This window comes from Numida meleagris, chromosome 1, assembly GCF_002078875.1.
Source record: "Numida meleagris isolate 19003 breed g44 Domestic line chromosome 1, NumMel1.0, whole genome shotgun sequence".
Classification (NCBI taxonomy): Eukaryota; Metazoa; Chordata; class Aves; order Galliformes; family Numididae; genus Numida; species Numida meleagris.
In genome coordinates this window covers 30,940,411-30,958,605 of record NC_034409.1, presented here as the reverse complement: position 1 = coordinate 30,958,605, position 18,195 = coordinate 30,940,411, and the positions used below count along the sequence as shown (strand labels likewise).

Here is an 18,195-nt window from a genome sequence, read left to right as displayed (position 1 = left end):
TTCAGAGTAGCTCTGATATATAATTTTGATTGTATAAAAATACTATCATTAATTATTAGGCATGCTGAGTCTAAATTCCCCATGCCATGACAGAAATAGTCTGCAAGGAAGGTTTTAAATCTTTAAAAGACAACCTTCAAAATAGATATTCATGAATGATATTAATTCTATCCTGTAAAGCTTTGAGCTGTTTCCAAGAAACATGATTTATCTTGATTCTGACTTAAAAATTTTCATTAAATCCTTGGAGACCTGCTGAATATTTTCAGCAGAGTCCAAACATCTCACATAGTTACCATTCCTGACCTCCTATTTTCTCAATTTCTTCTCAGCAGAACACACCTCACACACAGAAGAGTGTTTCTGATGGGGGAGGAGGTGTGCGGGTGTAGATACAATCATATCTTTGTCTTTGCTCACGAGATGAGATTTGTGTTCTACATCTTGATTAAAATGTTGACATTTGGTATGGATTTTTATACTGAAAAATGAAATAGTACAAAAACATGAAAACTTGTTTAGAAATGATGACACAGTGCATCATGGGAACTATCACTCTTGTGCTCTCAGGTTCCTCTCTTAGCCAGGCACTTTACTGACCTACATCTCCCAGAGAATACAAGATTAACATATCCTAAATAAAATATATCACGTTTCAGTCATGGAGCTACATTTTTAACCGATAGTGTTTTGGAGAAAATCCTCTTAAGCCAGACTATATCATATTCTACATGCGGATAATAACTCCTATCGAGAGTAAGGCTTGTATCTTTCACTATCAAAAACACACACACTTTTGATCTGCAGACTTCTATTTCTAAATACACAGTTACTGCAAGTTCTGGACTTACGTCATGAAGGGGAAATGCTGCTTTGTAGATTCCAGTGTCCAGTAACTTGTTAATGCCAAACTTCTTTACATTGTTTTTGGTCGCATATTTCACACGGGACAGGATAAAATGAACCTAAAATTTACAAAATATTTTGTGTCTCTTGCAACCTGAAAGTAATCAAAAGTGGCTGTACCTGTTTCAACATACAGGTGAGTTATGAAAAGGTAAGAAATCCAGATAAATTTAATTGTACAGTGCGTAGGAACCATTCAACCTCCCCTTTAAATTCTGGAGGAACAAAAATGGGACAGATGTATTGACTGTTGTCCTTTTAGATTTTCCAGTTTCTTTCATAAATGACACAGAACTATTGCATCCCAAATATTTTCCAGTTTTTCAGGATGCCTTCATGAGGGCAATTGCATTGATTTGATTAAAATGTTTTTTGCCTTTTAAAACCAAAGGCTAGAAATATTCCATGGACTTACAATTCGGCTTCTTGTTGCTGGATTGAAAAATGTGTCTTTGTCTTGAATATAAAAGTTGGATAAACGTTCCCTTTTGAAAGGAGCAGTGAAAAACTCTTGCTCAGGTTTGATGACATTTTCATCCACTCTGATGAGTCTAGTAAACCAGTTGAAAGCTGACTCCTGAGTTTTCAGGTCATTAGGCTGCAGGGGCAATTTGATGTGCATGACCTCAGCGTATGTGCATAACACTTCCCAAGGTGCATGCACTTTCACAAAAATAATTTTTTCATCCAAAACCTAGAATCCAAGAAGAGGAGAAACATGTAACAGTCAGTTCATATACCCAGTTCCTTATCCACATAGGGGAAGCTTCTGCTCTCAGGCAAAGCATGCACACAAAGGAAAGAGCACTCACCGATCGTGTTGCTTCAAGTTGCAAGCCATTGTTTATCAGGTTTGATTCATATACTTGTCTCTTCCTCTGTTAAAAGGCAATGAAATTGTAAAGCATCTGTTACAAAAATGTATACACAAAATAACAGAATTGCCTCCCAGAATGAAGACTTGTTGGATCATTATCTCCATAACTCACTTGGCGGCGACTGTGGTGGTAGGTGCAGCCTTACCTACTAATCTAGATCAGGGTTTTTTGTCTCATGAGCAATACTTCACTCCAATGGAATTGTGGAGAAGAATTAGCTCTCTTAGTCTGTAGTACATTACAGAGGTAAAAACTTGCCCCAAATTTTGACAGTTAACAGCAATTACCACTGAAACTTGTGGCCTCCTCTACCTTCAGGTACTAAGTGAACTACTGAGGGCAGCCTCCCTTCCCCTATTAACCTGCCCTTTATACAATACTTTTTCTCTCAAGGACTTTCCATGAAAATCAATACCTACTTTCCTTCTCAGTAATCCCTACCCTTATTCTTCTTTCACAGTAATCATGAGCTCACAGAGTGATTCAAACTGTAGGATCCCTCTACGTTGTAGTCCATAGATAAGCAGCCCTAAAGGAAGAAACTGATAGCTGTAGCACTTGTGGAGTCAGTGGTGCTTTCTTAGGAGCATTTAATGTCCCCAGAAGGACAAGACAAGTTTCCCTCAGTAAAGCTGAAATACATAGATCCTTTTAATTTCAGGTCACAGAACCAGCATGTGGCTGGCAGTTATGAACAATCTGAAATGGCTGATATTTCAAATCTGAAATGAATTTGATTATTCACAAACACAACTCCCCTCCCTCAAAAAAACCAAAACAGCCCCTCTCCGTCCAGAATAAAAAATGTAGAATTCCATAAGCGATTCAGAAAAAAAAATTGAAAATTCATGTATAGTATCCCACTTTAAAGACCATCTACATTAGCCAGATAGTTCCAAAGTGAGCTACTTGTTTATAAAGTTAAGGGTGGCCAGCTGTCCTTGGCCTACACACTGCATATAAAAATATCAGTGTGGGGAAGAGAGTGGGTAAGCTGTAGACAGATGTGAGAGGTGAGAGGGTTGTGTGAGTGCTTTGGCAGAATGCAATAGCATTTAATAATTGGGACTCGCTGCTTTTTTCCTAAATCGGGCAACGCTAAGTATGCAGTGCAGTCCTCAAAGTAACTTGTCGATATTACTCTTTGGCTCCACAGATGCTTTCATGCCTCTGGACAATTTTTTGGTTGCTATATGCTCTGTGCTTCAGCGATTCTGTTCTCCCAGTACAGCAACTTTGATTTTCGTTAAGACAGAATGGTCCAATGGCTTCTATAGCCTGGTTCTCTACAACCACAATAGTGGCCTTAAGATCTGTGTTTAAATTCAGTCTTGTTGCAAAGGACCACAGTCAATAAATAATCAATTAGATAGAGTCTTCAAAACTTTGGTAGGTATGTGGAAACTGGTCTTCAGGACCAGGATGAAGACCCACCTACACTGGGGGCAAAACCGAAACACTTCAGCAAAAACGGCAAAAGTCTTCAGGAGTTCCACAGGAATGGGTCAGTTTTACCTCGACATAAATTTCATCCCATTGTTTAATGTTTAAAGATTGTTGAAAATCTTTGAAGGAGAAAAAGTAGCTCTCCAAAACTCAGGCAATTCTTAGAATTAATAATTTATATCTTGCTAGTTCTCGGCTGCAGCATCTACCTGTAGCAACAGTCACAATGGACTAATACTACTAATACTACATTTTGTAAAAAGGTATTTCTTTCATGTTTTAGATTTTTCTTCATTTTTATTCTTTTTTTTCATGGATTAGGGACAGCAAGATCCAAATCTTTCAGTCCACACTTTTCTCAGAAGTATTTCTCCATGTCCTGTTAATTCATTTGTTTATTACTGACATTATTATGTTCTTTATGTTTTTTTCTATGTATGTAATATTGTATATATATATAATACCCGTTTATAATTTATTATACGTGTGTAAATGTATAATATAGTGTCAATGTAACTGTACCTTAACATAGCTGCTTCCCATGAAATCTAAGTCTTCTTCTTGCATTAAGAGTGTTAAATTAAACGTGAGTGAGGTTTTTCCTCACAGCAATCTTTCTTTGCATTTGCCAACATTTCATGAGTAACAGCATTCTCCATTCTTCCTCAAAGCTAAAGGTTCGTGTCATCTTGGCTTCTGAGCAAACTACATAATGATTTCCTCTCAATCCTTTTGCCTGATCATTGAAATATGTGCTACACAGGAGTTATTTGTCATTCTACTATTAACTCTTCCACCATGCTGAAAATTATTCATTTAATTCTACATCTTTGTATCTTCCCTGTTCACATTGTTCTTTTTAAGGTGAATAAAACAGAATCATAACAAGATTTCAACCTGAGTTCGGCTTCATTTTAGCTAATAAAGAAGGCATAGGGCCAAATACCTGTTTAATGTCTTCCAAAACAAAGACAGATGCTGAGTGATTTACATTTGTATGAATCTAATGCTTTTTTTCTTTTTTTTTTAAATCTTTTAATCTTTTTTTTTTTTTTATCTTAGATTGCTTTAATAATTGATTATGGTGAGGAGTTCCCCAAATTAATTTTGCCCTCAAAATCTTAGAGGAGTGTTGACAATATTAAGATTTCTAATAATGCATTAATGCAAACAGCGAGAAATAAAGCCCCCTGGGAACTTCTGCTAATTAGGGGCTTTGCTACTTTATATAAATGATTGAATTATGTGTGTGATTATCTATGGAGAAGCTAGACTTTTACCCAAAGAAGTCTACAGTGGTTTTGCACTGACTGGGGAATATAGCGTGAAGATATAATGTCTTATTTGGCTGGACTGTGGAGACTATTCCAAGTTTATTTTGGTATCTGGTATCTTGTTCAGCTACTTGCAAGGTTAAGTTGTAATAACAACCTAACTATGGTAATGTTGCCAGTGTAAAACTGACATGGATTTTGATGAATGGCAAGGTAACAAACTGAGACAATATGGGATATACAATCAGACAATTTTAAGAAACGGAAAGCACAGTGTAAATGCATATCAGCAATTACAGGCTCATAGAAGGGTTAGCTCTTGGGAGCTGCTTTCTCACCACGGTGCTTTCAATGTCTGACCACTGTCTTGCCAAGCTGAGGAGACTACCAAGATTGAGAGTCTGGAAATTGGTAATAGAAAACTAACAGCATTTTCTCTGTTTTGTGAATTGTAGGGGGCACTTGCTTTGATTGCAGTGATAAAACAATGCCACCTCATATTTTTCTTGAGTTTCTTTTGAGCAAAGTTTCCCATAACAATATCAGTGTTCAAAGGTCTCTTTCACCTTTGCTGTCAAACTTCCTGGGTAGGCTGGCTGAGCACACCACAGGCGTATACAGCCTGCCATATTTTACTGCGTCAAATTACAGCATAAAACAGCACTGAGCTACTGCTCTTTGTGTAACCCCAAACATTGTTCTTTCTCCATGGGTGTGACACATGCCAGACAACAGGGAGAAGTGCAATTGGTTTGTTGAAAGTTATTCATGCTTTTTGTTTCTGGCTATCTAATCCAAACAAGTCTAGAGGTGGAAACTGCTCATTGTTTGCTTAAGAAGACAAACTTAACCAGTCTTGCCCACATTGTCTACATTCCTACTTAAGTCACAGCTTTTCACTTTATTTCTGCTAGGGGAAAGAAGATGGACTAGAATGACATTCCACACCAATTTATTTTGAGTTTATCTGCCTGGCATGGACCTTTTAGCTTTCACAATGAGTTACTTCAGGATCCCGACAGATAAAAGTGGAGCATTGTGAGAAAGACTGTTGATACTTAATTTCCATTCTGATGGCAACCTATCTTGACAAATAGTGTACATAAAATTGTGAGGTTTAAAAAACATGCTTCAGGCTGGAATTTCAATTGCTTGCTAGGCAGATTTTCTGGAATCTGCTCCAGATAGTTTGCGTTTGTTGTGCTTGCAAAAGTAATTGTAAAATAATTTTCAAAGATTTGGAGTTCAAACTGAGTTGCGTATATGAACCTTATCTGCTAACCTTCGAATCTGTAAATTATGCTAGAAACTTCCATGGGGATGTGATTTCAGTAGTTCAGTTTCGCCTCCTCTAGGCCAGATTTCAGAAGCAGATGAGCAGGAGGGAAGCACAACACCGCTCACTTACCCCAGAAAAGATAAACAAACAAACAAATAATATTGTATGTAGATATAAGCTATCAAATGGCTTTTATGCCTACACAGATGAAAACTGTATGTATCTTGGGTAGCATCATCTCTACAGCTTTCTGGGAAATGTTGTAGGTCAAAATGTTTATTTTCTCATGGGAACACAGCTTCCTTCACTTGCACAGCAACAGACTTCAAGTGAGAGTAAGTACCTCTGTATTTCTGAGGTACTTGCGTGCTTGGAGCTGACTTGCACCTGTCCATGCTGAGAACATAGGAAATCTCTACCTATTTAAGTTTTAAAAAACTGTTCATGGAAAGTCCTTGAGAGAAAAACTGTTCCTTCAACAATGGATAATTGTTATAATTAATAACATAATAAGTAATTATTATTAATAACATAATAACATAATAATTAATGGATAATAGTTATAATGGATAATTGGATAATTAATGACACCTGTACGGGAAGTGCTGGAGGGAGAGAGGGAGTCAGTATTTCTGATCTCTATCACAAATATTTAGTCATGACTAGGTGACTCATTTCAATGTATATTACAGAGTTAACAAACAAAATCCTTTCTTTACTTCCTCTTCTCTTTCCTTTAACTTTGAGTGTCTTCAAGTACCTGTGTTTGTATATTGTCTTATATGTTTCATGATAAGCTTTGGATTCCTTCAAAAGTTCTTCAGCTTGGTGTCATCATACTTGTATCTATTTTTCTCAGAAATCCTCTGTGATTGCCACATCTTCATCCTAATCTTCTATGCTTTCTATTGCACTTTCAGCACTGTATGTATTTCCAGTATCGAAATTCTTGCCCATGCCTTCCTCAGTACCCCTCTGGCTTCAGATTCTCACTGTTCATGTCTACCCCAGCTGCAACAATTGCTATCACCTCTGTGTTCATTTTCTGACACATCTTCACCATCCCCTGCAATCTCACAGACTCATAATGGCAGAGCTGTAAGGTAACTGAAAATAGTCTTTGGTTTCACCAAAACATAAATAAAAACACAATCAAATGAAGAGTCCTGATACTGAATTCATTATGAAAATAGAGAGCTGCCTTGGTTATGTCTTGGCTGTACCAATTTGCAGACAACACCAAGTTGGGAGGGAGTGTTGATCTGCTGGAGGGTAGCAAGGCTCTGCAGAGCTGGATAGACTGGATCGATGGGCCAAGGTAAAACGTATGAGTTTCAATAGGGCCAAGTGTCGGGTCCTGCATTTTGGTCGCAACAAACCCAGGCAACCATACAGGCTTGGGGAGGAGTGGCTGGAAAGCTGCCTGACAGAAAGGGACCTTGTTGTACTGATGGACAGTCAGCTGAATATGAGCCAGCAGTGTGCCCAGGTGGCCAAGAAGGCCAATGGCATCCTGGCTTGGATCAGGAATGGTGTAGTGAGCAGGACTAGGGAAGTCATCCTGCCCCTGTACTCGGCATTGGTGAGGCCTCACCTCGAGTACTGTGTTCAGTTTTGGGCGCCTCAATACAGAAAGGACACTGAGTTGCTGGAGCAGGTCCAGAGAAGGGCAACAGGGCTCGTGAAGGGCTTGGAGAATACGCCCTGCAAGGAGAGTATAAAGGAACTGGGGCTGTTCAGTCTGGGGAAGAGGACGCTGAGGGGAGACCTCATTGCTCTCTTCAAATACCTGAAAGGTGATTGCAGTGAGAGTGGGGTTTGTCTCTTCTCACAGGTGACAGGTGACAGGACAAGGGGAAATGGCCTCAAGTTGCGCCAGGGGAGGTTTAGGTTGGATATCAGGAAAAACTCCTTTACAGAAAGGGTTGTTAAGCACTGGAACAGGCTCCCCAGGGAGGTGGTTGAGTCACCATCCCTGAATGTGTTTAAAAACCATTTAGACGTGGTGCTCAGGGATATGATTTAGCGGTGGGTTGTTAGAATTAGGGCAGTATGGTTAGGTTGTGGTTGGACTTGATGACCTTGAAGGCCTTTTCCAACCTGAGCAATTCTATGATTCTCTGATTCTATACCTTAGGGTCAGAAGATCATACAGAAATACAGGCTGGAAGTGACCTCAGGAAGTCACCAGCCCAACATTGCTCAGGAGCTTGTGGTCAGGTCTTGAAAATCTCAAAGGATGGGGACTGCATGTCCCATTTTACCATCTTCATAGTTCATCTTCAAACACTCTGAACCTCTCTTGTTTCAGTCTATGCTTGCTGTCTTTTATCCTTCTCCCATGCACCACTGTACAGAACTGATTTTGTCTCCCTGGATAGCTCAGCAGATACCAGAGAGCTCCTGTTAGATCCTTCTGAAATCCTCTCTTCTCCAGGCTGAATAAGCACAGCTCCCTCAGCCTCTTCTCACAAGACAAGTGCTCCAGCTCCTGACCATCATAGCAGCCCACCATTGAACTTGCTCTAGATCTTTGAAAGCAGCCTCCTTCTGCAAGCACCTAGTGCATTTGCCCATGATCTCCTGGTCAAATCTTTCATAGTTTACTTCTGGCTACTGTTCTAACGTTCATGCAGCACTAAAAATATTTTTCCACTGTCCACATTTAATTTTCATCACTATTTAGAAAATATACTTATTATATTTTTGCATACATCTGGGTAATACAAACACTACTACATAATGCTACAAACATAAATGTAAAATGCTAATCGATAAAAACAGTTGTTTCCAAGGGGGCAGATTTTGTTTCTAATTACCTCTTTCAGTTCATTTTTATCGCTGATCTTGTGAACATGTGTAATTCAATATCCACCCACTGCAGGACTCTCTTGAGCCTCACTAACCACATTCCTTACAGCTGCCCCAACAGTGCCAATGACAATGTTGTGTAAGGAATATCAACCAGCTTAGCTATGGGCCTTTTTACTCCTACTCCTACCATCCAGTGGGTGCATATTTCTCAGGCAGTTCACAGTTTAAAAAGCTCAGAAGCATGGCTGAGCTTATTTTTATGGCTTCAGATGCCATAATTAATAAAGTTATCTGACAGACTTGCTAAAATAATTAAAAAGTAACATTAAATCAGTATTTATTATTTCTGTTTGCTGTTCACATTTGCTAAGAAGCATGAAACAATCAATCATTTGCTTGAATCAATTTTTTGCAAGGTCTTTAAAGAGGGCTAGACTGCTGAAGCATCATGGGAAAGAGCGGTATTTGGAGCAATTCTGGTGGCAAAGTGACAGGTATTCCCCATAAATGACTTAGGTACTTTTCTGGGCAAAATGTCAACAGCTAAATATATAACCGTCATTTGGAGCATTCAATCAGCTGTCTATTCCATGGATTCCCCTGAATACTCTGATTTTAATACCAAAGTCCATTAGGGGCCTAATTCAAGCACTGTAGATATAGAAAACTGCTCTAGACTGAAGGTCTTGGTGTCTATCTCTAACTGGGATCCTGATTCCAATATTTTTCTGCTTACACTTCCTGAATGGTTCCCTCCAAGGTACATGCTCTGAGGTCATCCAGCACACGCTGATGGACACAGTGCTTGGTCTTATGAGCTTGTCTCACAGCTCTCAGGAGTACTCCCAACACAGGGCAATGCAATTGCCATTCTGATTAAGGGGACTGTCCTTTATGTTCACTGCTCTAGCACCCAACAAATGATTCAGATTTACACCAAAAATAACTTACCTTTTGCTTTTTATGATTACTCCTCTTATGAGTAATTTTTGTTTCATCTTCATACACCAAAACAAAATCAATTCTTCGTTGCCCATCACTGAAGAACAGGGAGTCAGGCTTATTATCAAAATCAGCCTGTAAGGCAGATAGGTTAAGTTAATTTGAAGAATTTAACTCATCGCTTCCTTACTTCCTTTTACACAGCATTTCAGTGAAAAGAGAAATTCAGCCCCTACTAGACACACATAACACGATGTCCAGAGTGACATCAAAATTAGCATCGAGCAGATTGGAGAAAAAATTACATCCAGAGGAGTTTGGCAGATCTCTGAATGACATAAAGACAGCAGAACTTCAACCTAATTTTCTTCTTTAAAATGGTATATTAGATTTTGGCAGTGGGAGGAGCACTGGGATGTAGCACCACATCTGAATAACGCATCTGTCAAGTAATTTGCATGCTGTCATGATACAATATTTTGTCTACAAGATATGTTGTCTCCTGATGGGAGTCTCAGAATTAGTATGTTCCCATCTGTCCATCTACCTGCTGGAAGTTTAAGTATCTCTACAATTAAAAAAAAAACCAACAAAGCACAGTCACTTAATGCATGCTAACATTCAAAACAATAATTGCCCTGAGAATAAAGAACGTGGTCAGGCTGCAAATGTGCTCTCAAAATGGACACATCCTATGTGAATTAATTTTTCCCTTTTTATCAGCAAAATCTCAGCAAGCAGAAAACATTGTTGAATACCACACATCCATCATGTTAAAACATATGTTCAAATCAAGAGAATTAATATATCCATAAGCCATTATCGAGTCCCCAGGGAAAAGAAGAAAAGATTGTCATATCCACTAATAACATCTTAATGCGTTATTTCGTGTGTGTAACAATACAGACACATTGACTATGGCGCAACATGAATGTTCAAGAATGTTTTTGTAGTAATGGTTTTGTAGTTTATTAGAGTACTCTGTGGGCACTATCACATATTACAACGCCCTCTTCTCACTTAATATATAACTGTACGGTTATCAATATTATCATGTTATGCAGTGAGTACCAAACTCCCAAAATATTTGGCCAGATCCATACATGATGTTAATATGGGTAGTGCCACTAAGGTTAGTGGATACTAAATGTCTGAGAGAGACTCAGCATTGCATTAGAGATAGTAAGAGCTCAAAAGCCAGCAAGACTCCAATTCGGAACTGTTGAGAAGCTCTGCCAGAGGGCTGGACACGCAGAGTGGCCTCGGGTAGGTTCAGACTAGGAAAATGTCCCAAAGTAATTTCAAGAACATACTGTGCCTTTAGGTTCATGCAAAAGATTCCCAGATTTAATCTCCCTGAAATTTCCCTGTCAGCAAAGACCAAACTGCATGAGGGATGTCAGGCATACCAGCCATCCAGAATACAATTTGGGGAACTCTGGGACACCTGGTCCACAGAAATAAAATCAGGGAAATGTGGTTGTGGTGTCAGAGACTCCCTACCTGCAACTTGGATTGTTTTCAGTGCTAGTAAAATTGACAAGAATGGCAGTAGTCTGTCAGGAGCATCCCAGTTTCAAGGGGCAGATGGCATTTTAGCAATAACAAAACAGAGTTTCCAAAACAAATTTTCCCTACAAGTTTTATCCTAGACCCCTTCCTGTAGACTATTTTGCACTGTTAATTGGCTCAGTCAAAACAGTTGACCAAAATATCTCTCCATAATTAAGATAAAAATTCTGTATTTTAAATGAACTGAGGGGAGTGTAGACTCAATACTTTTTATATTGTATGTACAAAGACACTGTTAACTTATTTGCTTCACCAGTCTGAGCAGATTCTTGGGTAGAACAGCTCCCTTTGAATCCTACATCTGCTAAGAGGTTTGTAACTACATACAGACATGTCATGTATTAGTTTCACAGCCTGGCCTAGCACTCAGGAAACACCCAAGCAGAGCCACCAAATCAACAGACAGATGCACACTGTAATGGTTTAGGAGAAACGGTTTAAACTTTCAGATGGCATCAATAGACCACAATGGCACTGAGCATCTCTATTCTAAAGAGAGTCACAGATGCAAATTTTTATATTAGTGAGAACTAGAGCTGGAGTAGACCCATTAAGCACTCAGGCTTGATTTTTGTGAGACTTCTTCCTACTAAGGACTAGCTATAGGTGTAGCACCTAGCCTGCTGCTACCATTTCCAGTCTCATTTAAAACACAACCAAGATGAAAGAGTGGTTAGGCATTGGAACAGGCTGCCCGGGGAAATGGTGGAGTAACTGTCCCTGGAGGTGTTTAAGGAAAGGGCAGATGTAGTACTTACAAACATGGTTTAGTGGGCAATACTGGTGGTAGGTAGACGGCTGGACTAGATGATCTTAGAGGTCTTTTACAACTTTAGTAATTCTATGGTTCTATGAACTTTCTTTACATTTATCTCTTGGGGCTGACAAAAGGAGCAGACTATGTCCAAAACAGGGCAGACGACTTTATCCGAAAGAGTCTGCCTTGAAAATTTCTACGAGCATTCCCATTAAAGAAAAATACATCTGGAGAATTATAAAACAATTAATTCAGTAACCAGTATCTACAAATAATTCATAGTAAAGGAATAATTTAGATGGTCATATTTGATCAGCAGAATTATCCCTCAGACTCTGGTGACTATAGGCTAACGTAAAGGCAACGTAAAGTAGCACTGCATACCAATGCTTAGACACTCTAGATCTCTCTACAGTGAGAGCTGAAGACATGTAGTTCCCACATGGACTCTCGTGTATGTCTCCATCTGGGAGCTGCCTGCCTGCTGGCAGTCTGAGCATGAGCATCACATGCTGTGCTCAGGAGAGATGCAGTCAGGAAAAGCGTGATGTCCTGATGCCCTGTTAAGCACAGAGCTGCTAACTTGCTTGGCTGCAGAGCTGATGCCTCTCATTAGTTTCAGGGCTGCAGATAGGGCTGGACAGTGATGAGCCAGAGAAAAACCTGTGTGGTGCACTGGGAGCACACGGAGCTCAGGTGCCACTGTGTCAATATTTGGTATGAACTAGGGTAAAAAAAAAAATCACAAGGTAAAAAGGCACAAGGGCTGAGGCCAGCTGGACCCCAAACACATCCCATGCAGCCCCTGTGCTCTGCTGGGAACCTAGCAAGCTCTGTCCCTGGCTGAAATTGCCTTGTGTTGCAATTCTGGAAATACAGAGCTCAGACTTATGATAATGAAGAACAAGGGGAAGTGTTACCAGCGTCTAAACCAGAAGGATATTTAATCGGGCCTCTTCCTCTTTTGAATTTTAGAAACAGCAGCCTAATAACTTTCTTCTAAAGAGAAAGAGTCTAGCTGTGAAATTTAAGCACTTGAAAGCATAAAAGTAGTAAGAGCTTTCAAGTTCTTTCCTTACATCTTTTAGTTATTCTTCCTACATGACCTTTGCGCAGGATGGAAAAGAATGAAATAACAAACAGCAAATGTAAGATCAAGTTTTTCCTAATTTGTGATTGCACAACTTCACTAAGTATTTTTCCTTTAAACCTAGTCACCTTCAAGCATTTACAGCCAGTGTATAACTCAGCAATAACTGGCTTAGTTGGAATGGCAATAAACAGCTGCAGAGAATTCCCATTAATCAATATCCCAACTCATTACTTACATACGTGTTTTTGCAGACATAAGTTTATGCATGTTACTATATACATACACTTTTCTGCATAAATATATATAAGTACAGGTATATATTATTGAATACAGCTGAAGGATTAATCAGTATTGGACTGCATGAACCCAGACAGACAGGAGTTCATACCTATGAAGCTAACTTCCTAGATGTAAATTCCATTGTCCTACAGACCGATCAATAAATGTTTTATATATCAATAAAGTAATAAAGAATCGACTTGTTAAGCCTGAATACTTAAGAGATAAAGATTAAGACCCATATAAATCAATTGTAACACAACATTTAATGTTGTGCAACTAAAAGTAAGAAGAAAAACACAAAAGGGAATGCAATGGTTAAGGTTCTGGCAGTCACATTAACTCAGATGTGTGGTATGTCTTATAATCCCTACTGGATAGTTTGTAATGAAAAATCATATATTATTCAACGTGATTACCATGGGAAAAACAGGACTGGAAACCAAAAAGATGTGCTGTACACTGAAGTTAATAATTCCTTGGAGACAATGTTTTTTTTAATACGTAATATTATTTGACAATATTACAAATGTTATTATCAGGAGAATGCACACAAGTTTGTGCATATACACACACAAGTTAATGGGGCTGAAATTCCAATCCATAATTTTGCTTAAGTATCAGCAGCACATTACCACCGAAAATAATGAACAGGTCCATTGATACCTCTTTGTTCTGGAAGGAGCAAACATGGGGTCTACTTACAGCACTTTCTAATTTTCTTAGCCTCAGTCTAATCATTTTAAGTACTGATGGAGGCAATCGGTTGTGCACCTTAACATTATAATGATACCCAAGCGGATAGCAGGCTAATATTGATTAACAACATTAATAAATACGCAAAAAATACCTTTAGCTGTAAAGTACTAATTATATTTAGTACTTTGCAGAGTGCTGTACAATCATTGCTTGCCTACCAGGAAGACAGGGAGCCACTCGCTGCTCTATTAGAGGGAGGAATCTGAAACACCTTGAGTATCTCTGTGGGAGCTAGCCCAGAGGCAGCGAACCCAGCAAAGTGAAGGAAGTGCACCTCTGTGCTTCAGGTCACATCAGGGTATGGATCAGTGGATAAGGACTCCAAGGGATAAGCCTGGTAGTGGTCTGTGGCAACAAAAAGCTCAGAAACGTGTATAATGCAGACATTACATACAACATCAAAAGTGCTCTTTCACAGGTGTGGTGCCTTGGTGCTTCCAGCCAGCACAGTGGGATGCAGGGCTGTGACGCACCTCACTGACTGATGCGTGAGGGCCCTGAAGGCACAGGCCCAGCCCAGCCGGCCCTGCCATGCACCTGTGCCTAGCCCAGACCTCCTCACCCCTGGCTCCCAGCAGTTTGGTGCCCCAGACTGAGTGACCAAACCCCAGTGGTGGAATCAGCCATCAGCCCCTGAGCTTCTCAGGATTCCTCACATGTAAGCAGGATGGTTGCGCCCAAGGGAGCTGCTGTGCCTGACTCCTGAGCCCGCTCCCATAGCCATAGCTACGTGTGCTGCTGCAGCAGGCAATGAAGGAAACCTGAACTCTTCTCAGCAGCAACAGTGCTCCATTCCAGGGCAGAAAAAGTGATATTGCACAGAAACTGCCATAGCTTCTTCAGCTTCCTCAGGGTATTGCGCTGTTAAACAGTGGTGGTGATGGTGGGAAGGGCAGCACAGAGACAGGAATGAAGAAAAAAACCAGAATCCTTAGAGCTGGAAGGGACCTCTGAAGGCCATCTAGTCCAAATCCCCTGCAATGAACAGGGACACCACAGCTAGATCAGGTTTCCCAGGGCCTGATCTAGCCTTGCCTTGAAAGCCTTCTGGGACGGGATGTCAACCACATCTCTGGGCAACCTGTTCCAGTGCCTCACCTGTAAAAGACTTTTTCCTTATATCCAACCTAAATCTCCCCTCTTTAAGCTTGAAGCCATTTCCCCTTGTTCTATCATCACCGACCCTGCTAAAGAGTCTGTTCCCTTCTTTCCTGTAGCTCCCCTTTCGATACTGAAAAAATACACGAATGGGAACTGCAGATATTTTTTATTACTTATTACATCCTGAACAGGCACAGTACTGTAAGTTTGTTGTTGTTGTTGTTGTTGTTTTTTAAATAAAGAGTTTCTCCAGAAAAGGCTTATGTAACTGGAAGGGTAAAAGTCCTTTATTTTGTCCACAGGAGCCTTTGGTAAGATTGTCAGTGGTGGCGAACTAATCATTACTGGAGGGATAAACCACTCGTCTGCAATATCATGTAGTTTTCAGAGAGCCTCCAAACAGGTTCTTGCAGCACAGTAGGAGATAAACCAGCGCTGGTACAGGCGAGCAGAGAGTAGCCGTGTAATGCGGCCTCCACTGACAGGCACCTGCAGGGATCCTGTCCCAGCACAGAGCCCTCCAGCACACAGCGTGCATGGCAGAGCACGGCAGGCTGCATGGCAGTGGTGGGTTCAGTTTTGGTGGAAATGTCGCAGTGCTGCCCAGGGGCACAGTTATTTCTCTCCTCAGGCCTCAGGAGACCTCTCCTCCAATCATGTATTTAAAAAGGAAACAAATAATATGACCTGGATATCATAAAACATCATTATTTGTACAGTGCTTTGCACTCATCTGAATCATTACAGAAATGTAAAGTCTTAATTATCATCACGGCTACAAAATATGATGTTTAATTACTTTCTATTCTGACCACCAGAGACAACTGCTCTGACACCAGGACCAATGTAAGCATTTGCTTCTACAGGTTGTAAGTTCATTTGCATGCCATGAAAAACTAATGTTGGTGTGTGTCTCCGTAGGGCAATAAGTGGTGTGCATTCAGCATTTTCCCTCATGACTCATATTTGCTAATAACAACCAAGGACTGTTTCAGTTCTTTTTTTAGCAACAATGAGATTATTAGCAAGTTCTGAATCAGAAGATGTTTTTCTCAGTACCTTAACATGCAAAGAAATTTTTGTCTTCTAATAAATCAAAACAAACTGAGAGTAAAGATTTTGTACAAAGTAGAAATACACATGGCGTCACTACAGCCATGTATTTCTGCCAGCAGACACTGGCTGGTAGCTGGCCAGGCACTGGGGAGCCTCACTCCCAGAGCTATCTTTAGATGAGACACCCACTGGGCTTCCTGCCTGAGCCCACACAGCTGCTGGCTGCAGGAGGAATCCCAGCTCCTCCTGCCTGCAGACTGACCACGTGCTCTTACTTCTCAACGAAGGCGAAGACAGTACGCTCCTGAAAACACACTTTTCAGCACCACTCCTCCTTTTCTGGATGCAGGAGCATACAGCACTTGTTCAGAAATCGCTGAAGCCTTTCTGCTGCAGAAATATCTGAGGAACAACATTAACACAACTGGAAGCCAGTTACTGGCAAAGAATTCCCTCTGCAGATGCTGAATCACAGAACTGTGTTTACTACCACATCCAAATTCAAGCTATCCACCTGTGGAGCAGCTAAGGCTGCAAAGCAAAACATCTGAGAGCTGGGAAGTGCTTGGATGAGGGCTGTCTGCATAGCTCTGTCTTCCTTATATACCATGTGTATGACACATGGTTTGGTTGCGCAGCCACATACTACTATACTCTTTGTTGTCTTCTTTATTCGATGCTTTTTTTGTAACACTTAATCTAAATAGCCTGAACACCTAAAATGGGGATTTCCTTCTATTTCTATGGTATTCTCCTTGTATAATCTCAATATTCTACTCATACAAATGTTAAGAAATTAAATTTCACAAGTTCTCCCTGGAGAGAAAGCAACAGTATAATCCTAATTTAACAGTGATCGCATCGACCACTGAGGGAACTTTGTCAAAACTGTTGCCTGGCTCCCAAATCTGGAATTCCAGTGTAAGACACTGGGACACTGGGTTATCTGGAGTGCTTGGCAAGGCTCTCTCTTTGGAGAGCAATACCCTCAGTCCCCTATGTGACCACGCTGTGCTAATGCAAACAGGCCACAGACATTCCCCTTTGACACTGCGAATAGACAAAAAACTGGATGTATACAATCTCACAAGTCTTGCACAGAAGCTCTATAATACAGTCAAGGTAAAATCCAGTTACCTGGGACCATGTTCAGCTTCTCTGCATAAGACCTCTAATACTTTTCCTGCAATTTTCTGCTGCATGTACAACCTTGCTGAAGGGTTACAAGCAGCATCCGTCCTACAGAATTTGGACTTTTGGGAGACTAATGCCCTACTCATGCTGAATGGGGCAGGCATCTAGTTAAAAACTTAGCATGTGATCGTGTAACTAAGAGACAGTATTACAATAAGAACAGGGCAATTGCTGTTAGCCAACAGTTTATTCTGTTGTGGCTTCCCCAAGATGACCTGCAAAATCAATTTCACAAAGTACTTCCAGCTGGAAAGCATAATCTAAGTTTAGACAACTGGTAGAACACTTCCTTCTATTCAATAGTTTAAGGCTAGGCTTCCTATTTAGTTTCCCTTTCTAGCAACACCTCAGCAAAGCAGCACACATATACTTCATGGGCAGGCTTAGTAGAACTGAATTTTATTCAACTACCCTGGAAGCTCTAACATGGAAGGAGCAGTGTGGAAAAGACGCTGCAAAAACTGAACAGAAATAACAAGTGCTGGTCAACATGAGGAACTAAAATTAAAAATTGATTTTGGCAGCTGATTTTTAGTAGAAATTGAAATAAATTCTACCATGACTGTTCAGAGGAGACTTTTCTAACAACAAGGTACATGGCATTGTATGTTCTGATGCTACCTCATTTCATATAAAGACATAAAAAAGAATAATCACTGAACCACAAAGAAAGCCTCAGGAGGATTTTTATAACATCCTAGTCAGGGCCCTCAGTTAGGAAATGGAATGTCTTGATTCCATTTCAACCTTCAGAAAAAGCTTAAATGTTTTTCCAGAGCCTGAAGCAGCATCAAATGAAGAAGACCCTGTAAGAGTACCCAGAGGCAGGGTCAGAACCCAGAAGG

General features: G+C 40.3%; 1 protein-coding gene across 3 annotated transcripts in view; it reads right to left on the bottom strand.

Annotated features, from left to right (window-relative positions):
* ANO6 (anoctamin 6) overlaps nucleotides 1–18,195 on the bottom strand; it is a 69,162-nt gene that overhangs the window by 24,661 nt on the left and 26,306 nt on the right. For 2 of the 3 annotated variants that reach the window (XM_021384996.1, XM_021384998.1), the window contains 4 exons: nucleotides 9,549–9,674; nucleotides 1,719–1,784; nucleotides 1,322–1,600; nucleotides 852–965 (listed from right to left, as the gene is read on the bottom strand). In XM_021384996.1, coding sequence (XP_021240671.1) covers nucleotides 852–965; nucleotides 1,322–1,600; nucleotides 1,719–1,784; nucleotides 9,549–9,674 — 585 coding nt within the window. The remainder of the gene's footprint in view (nucleotides 1–851; nucleotides 966–1,321; nucleotides 1,601–1,718; nucleotides 1,785–9,548; nucleotides 9,675–18,195) is intronic. The other variant, XM_021384997.1, reaches the window with a different exon arrangement.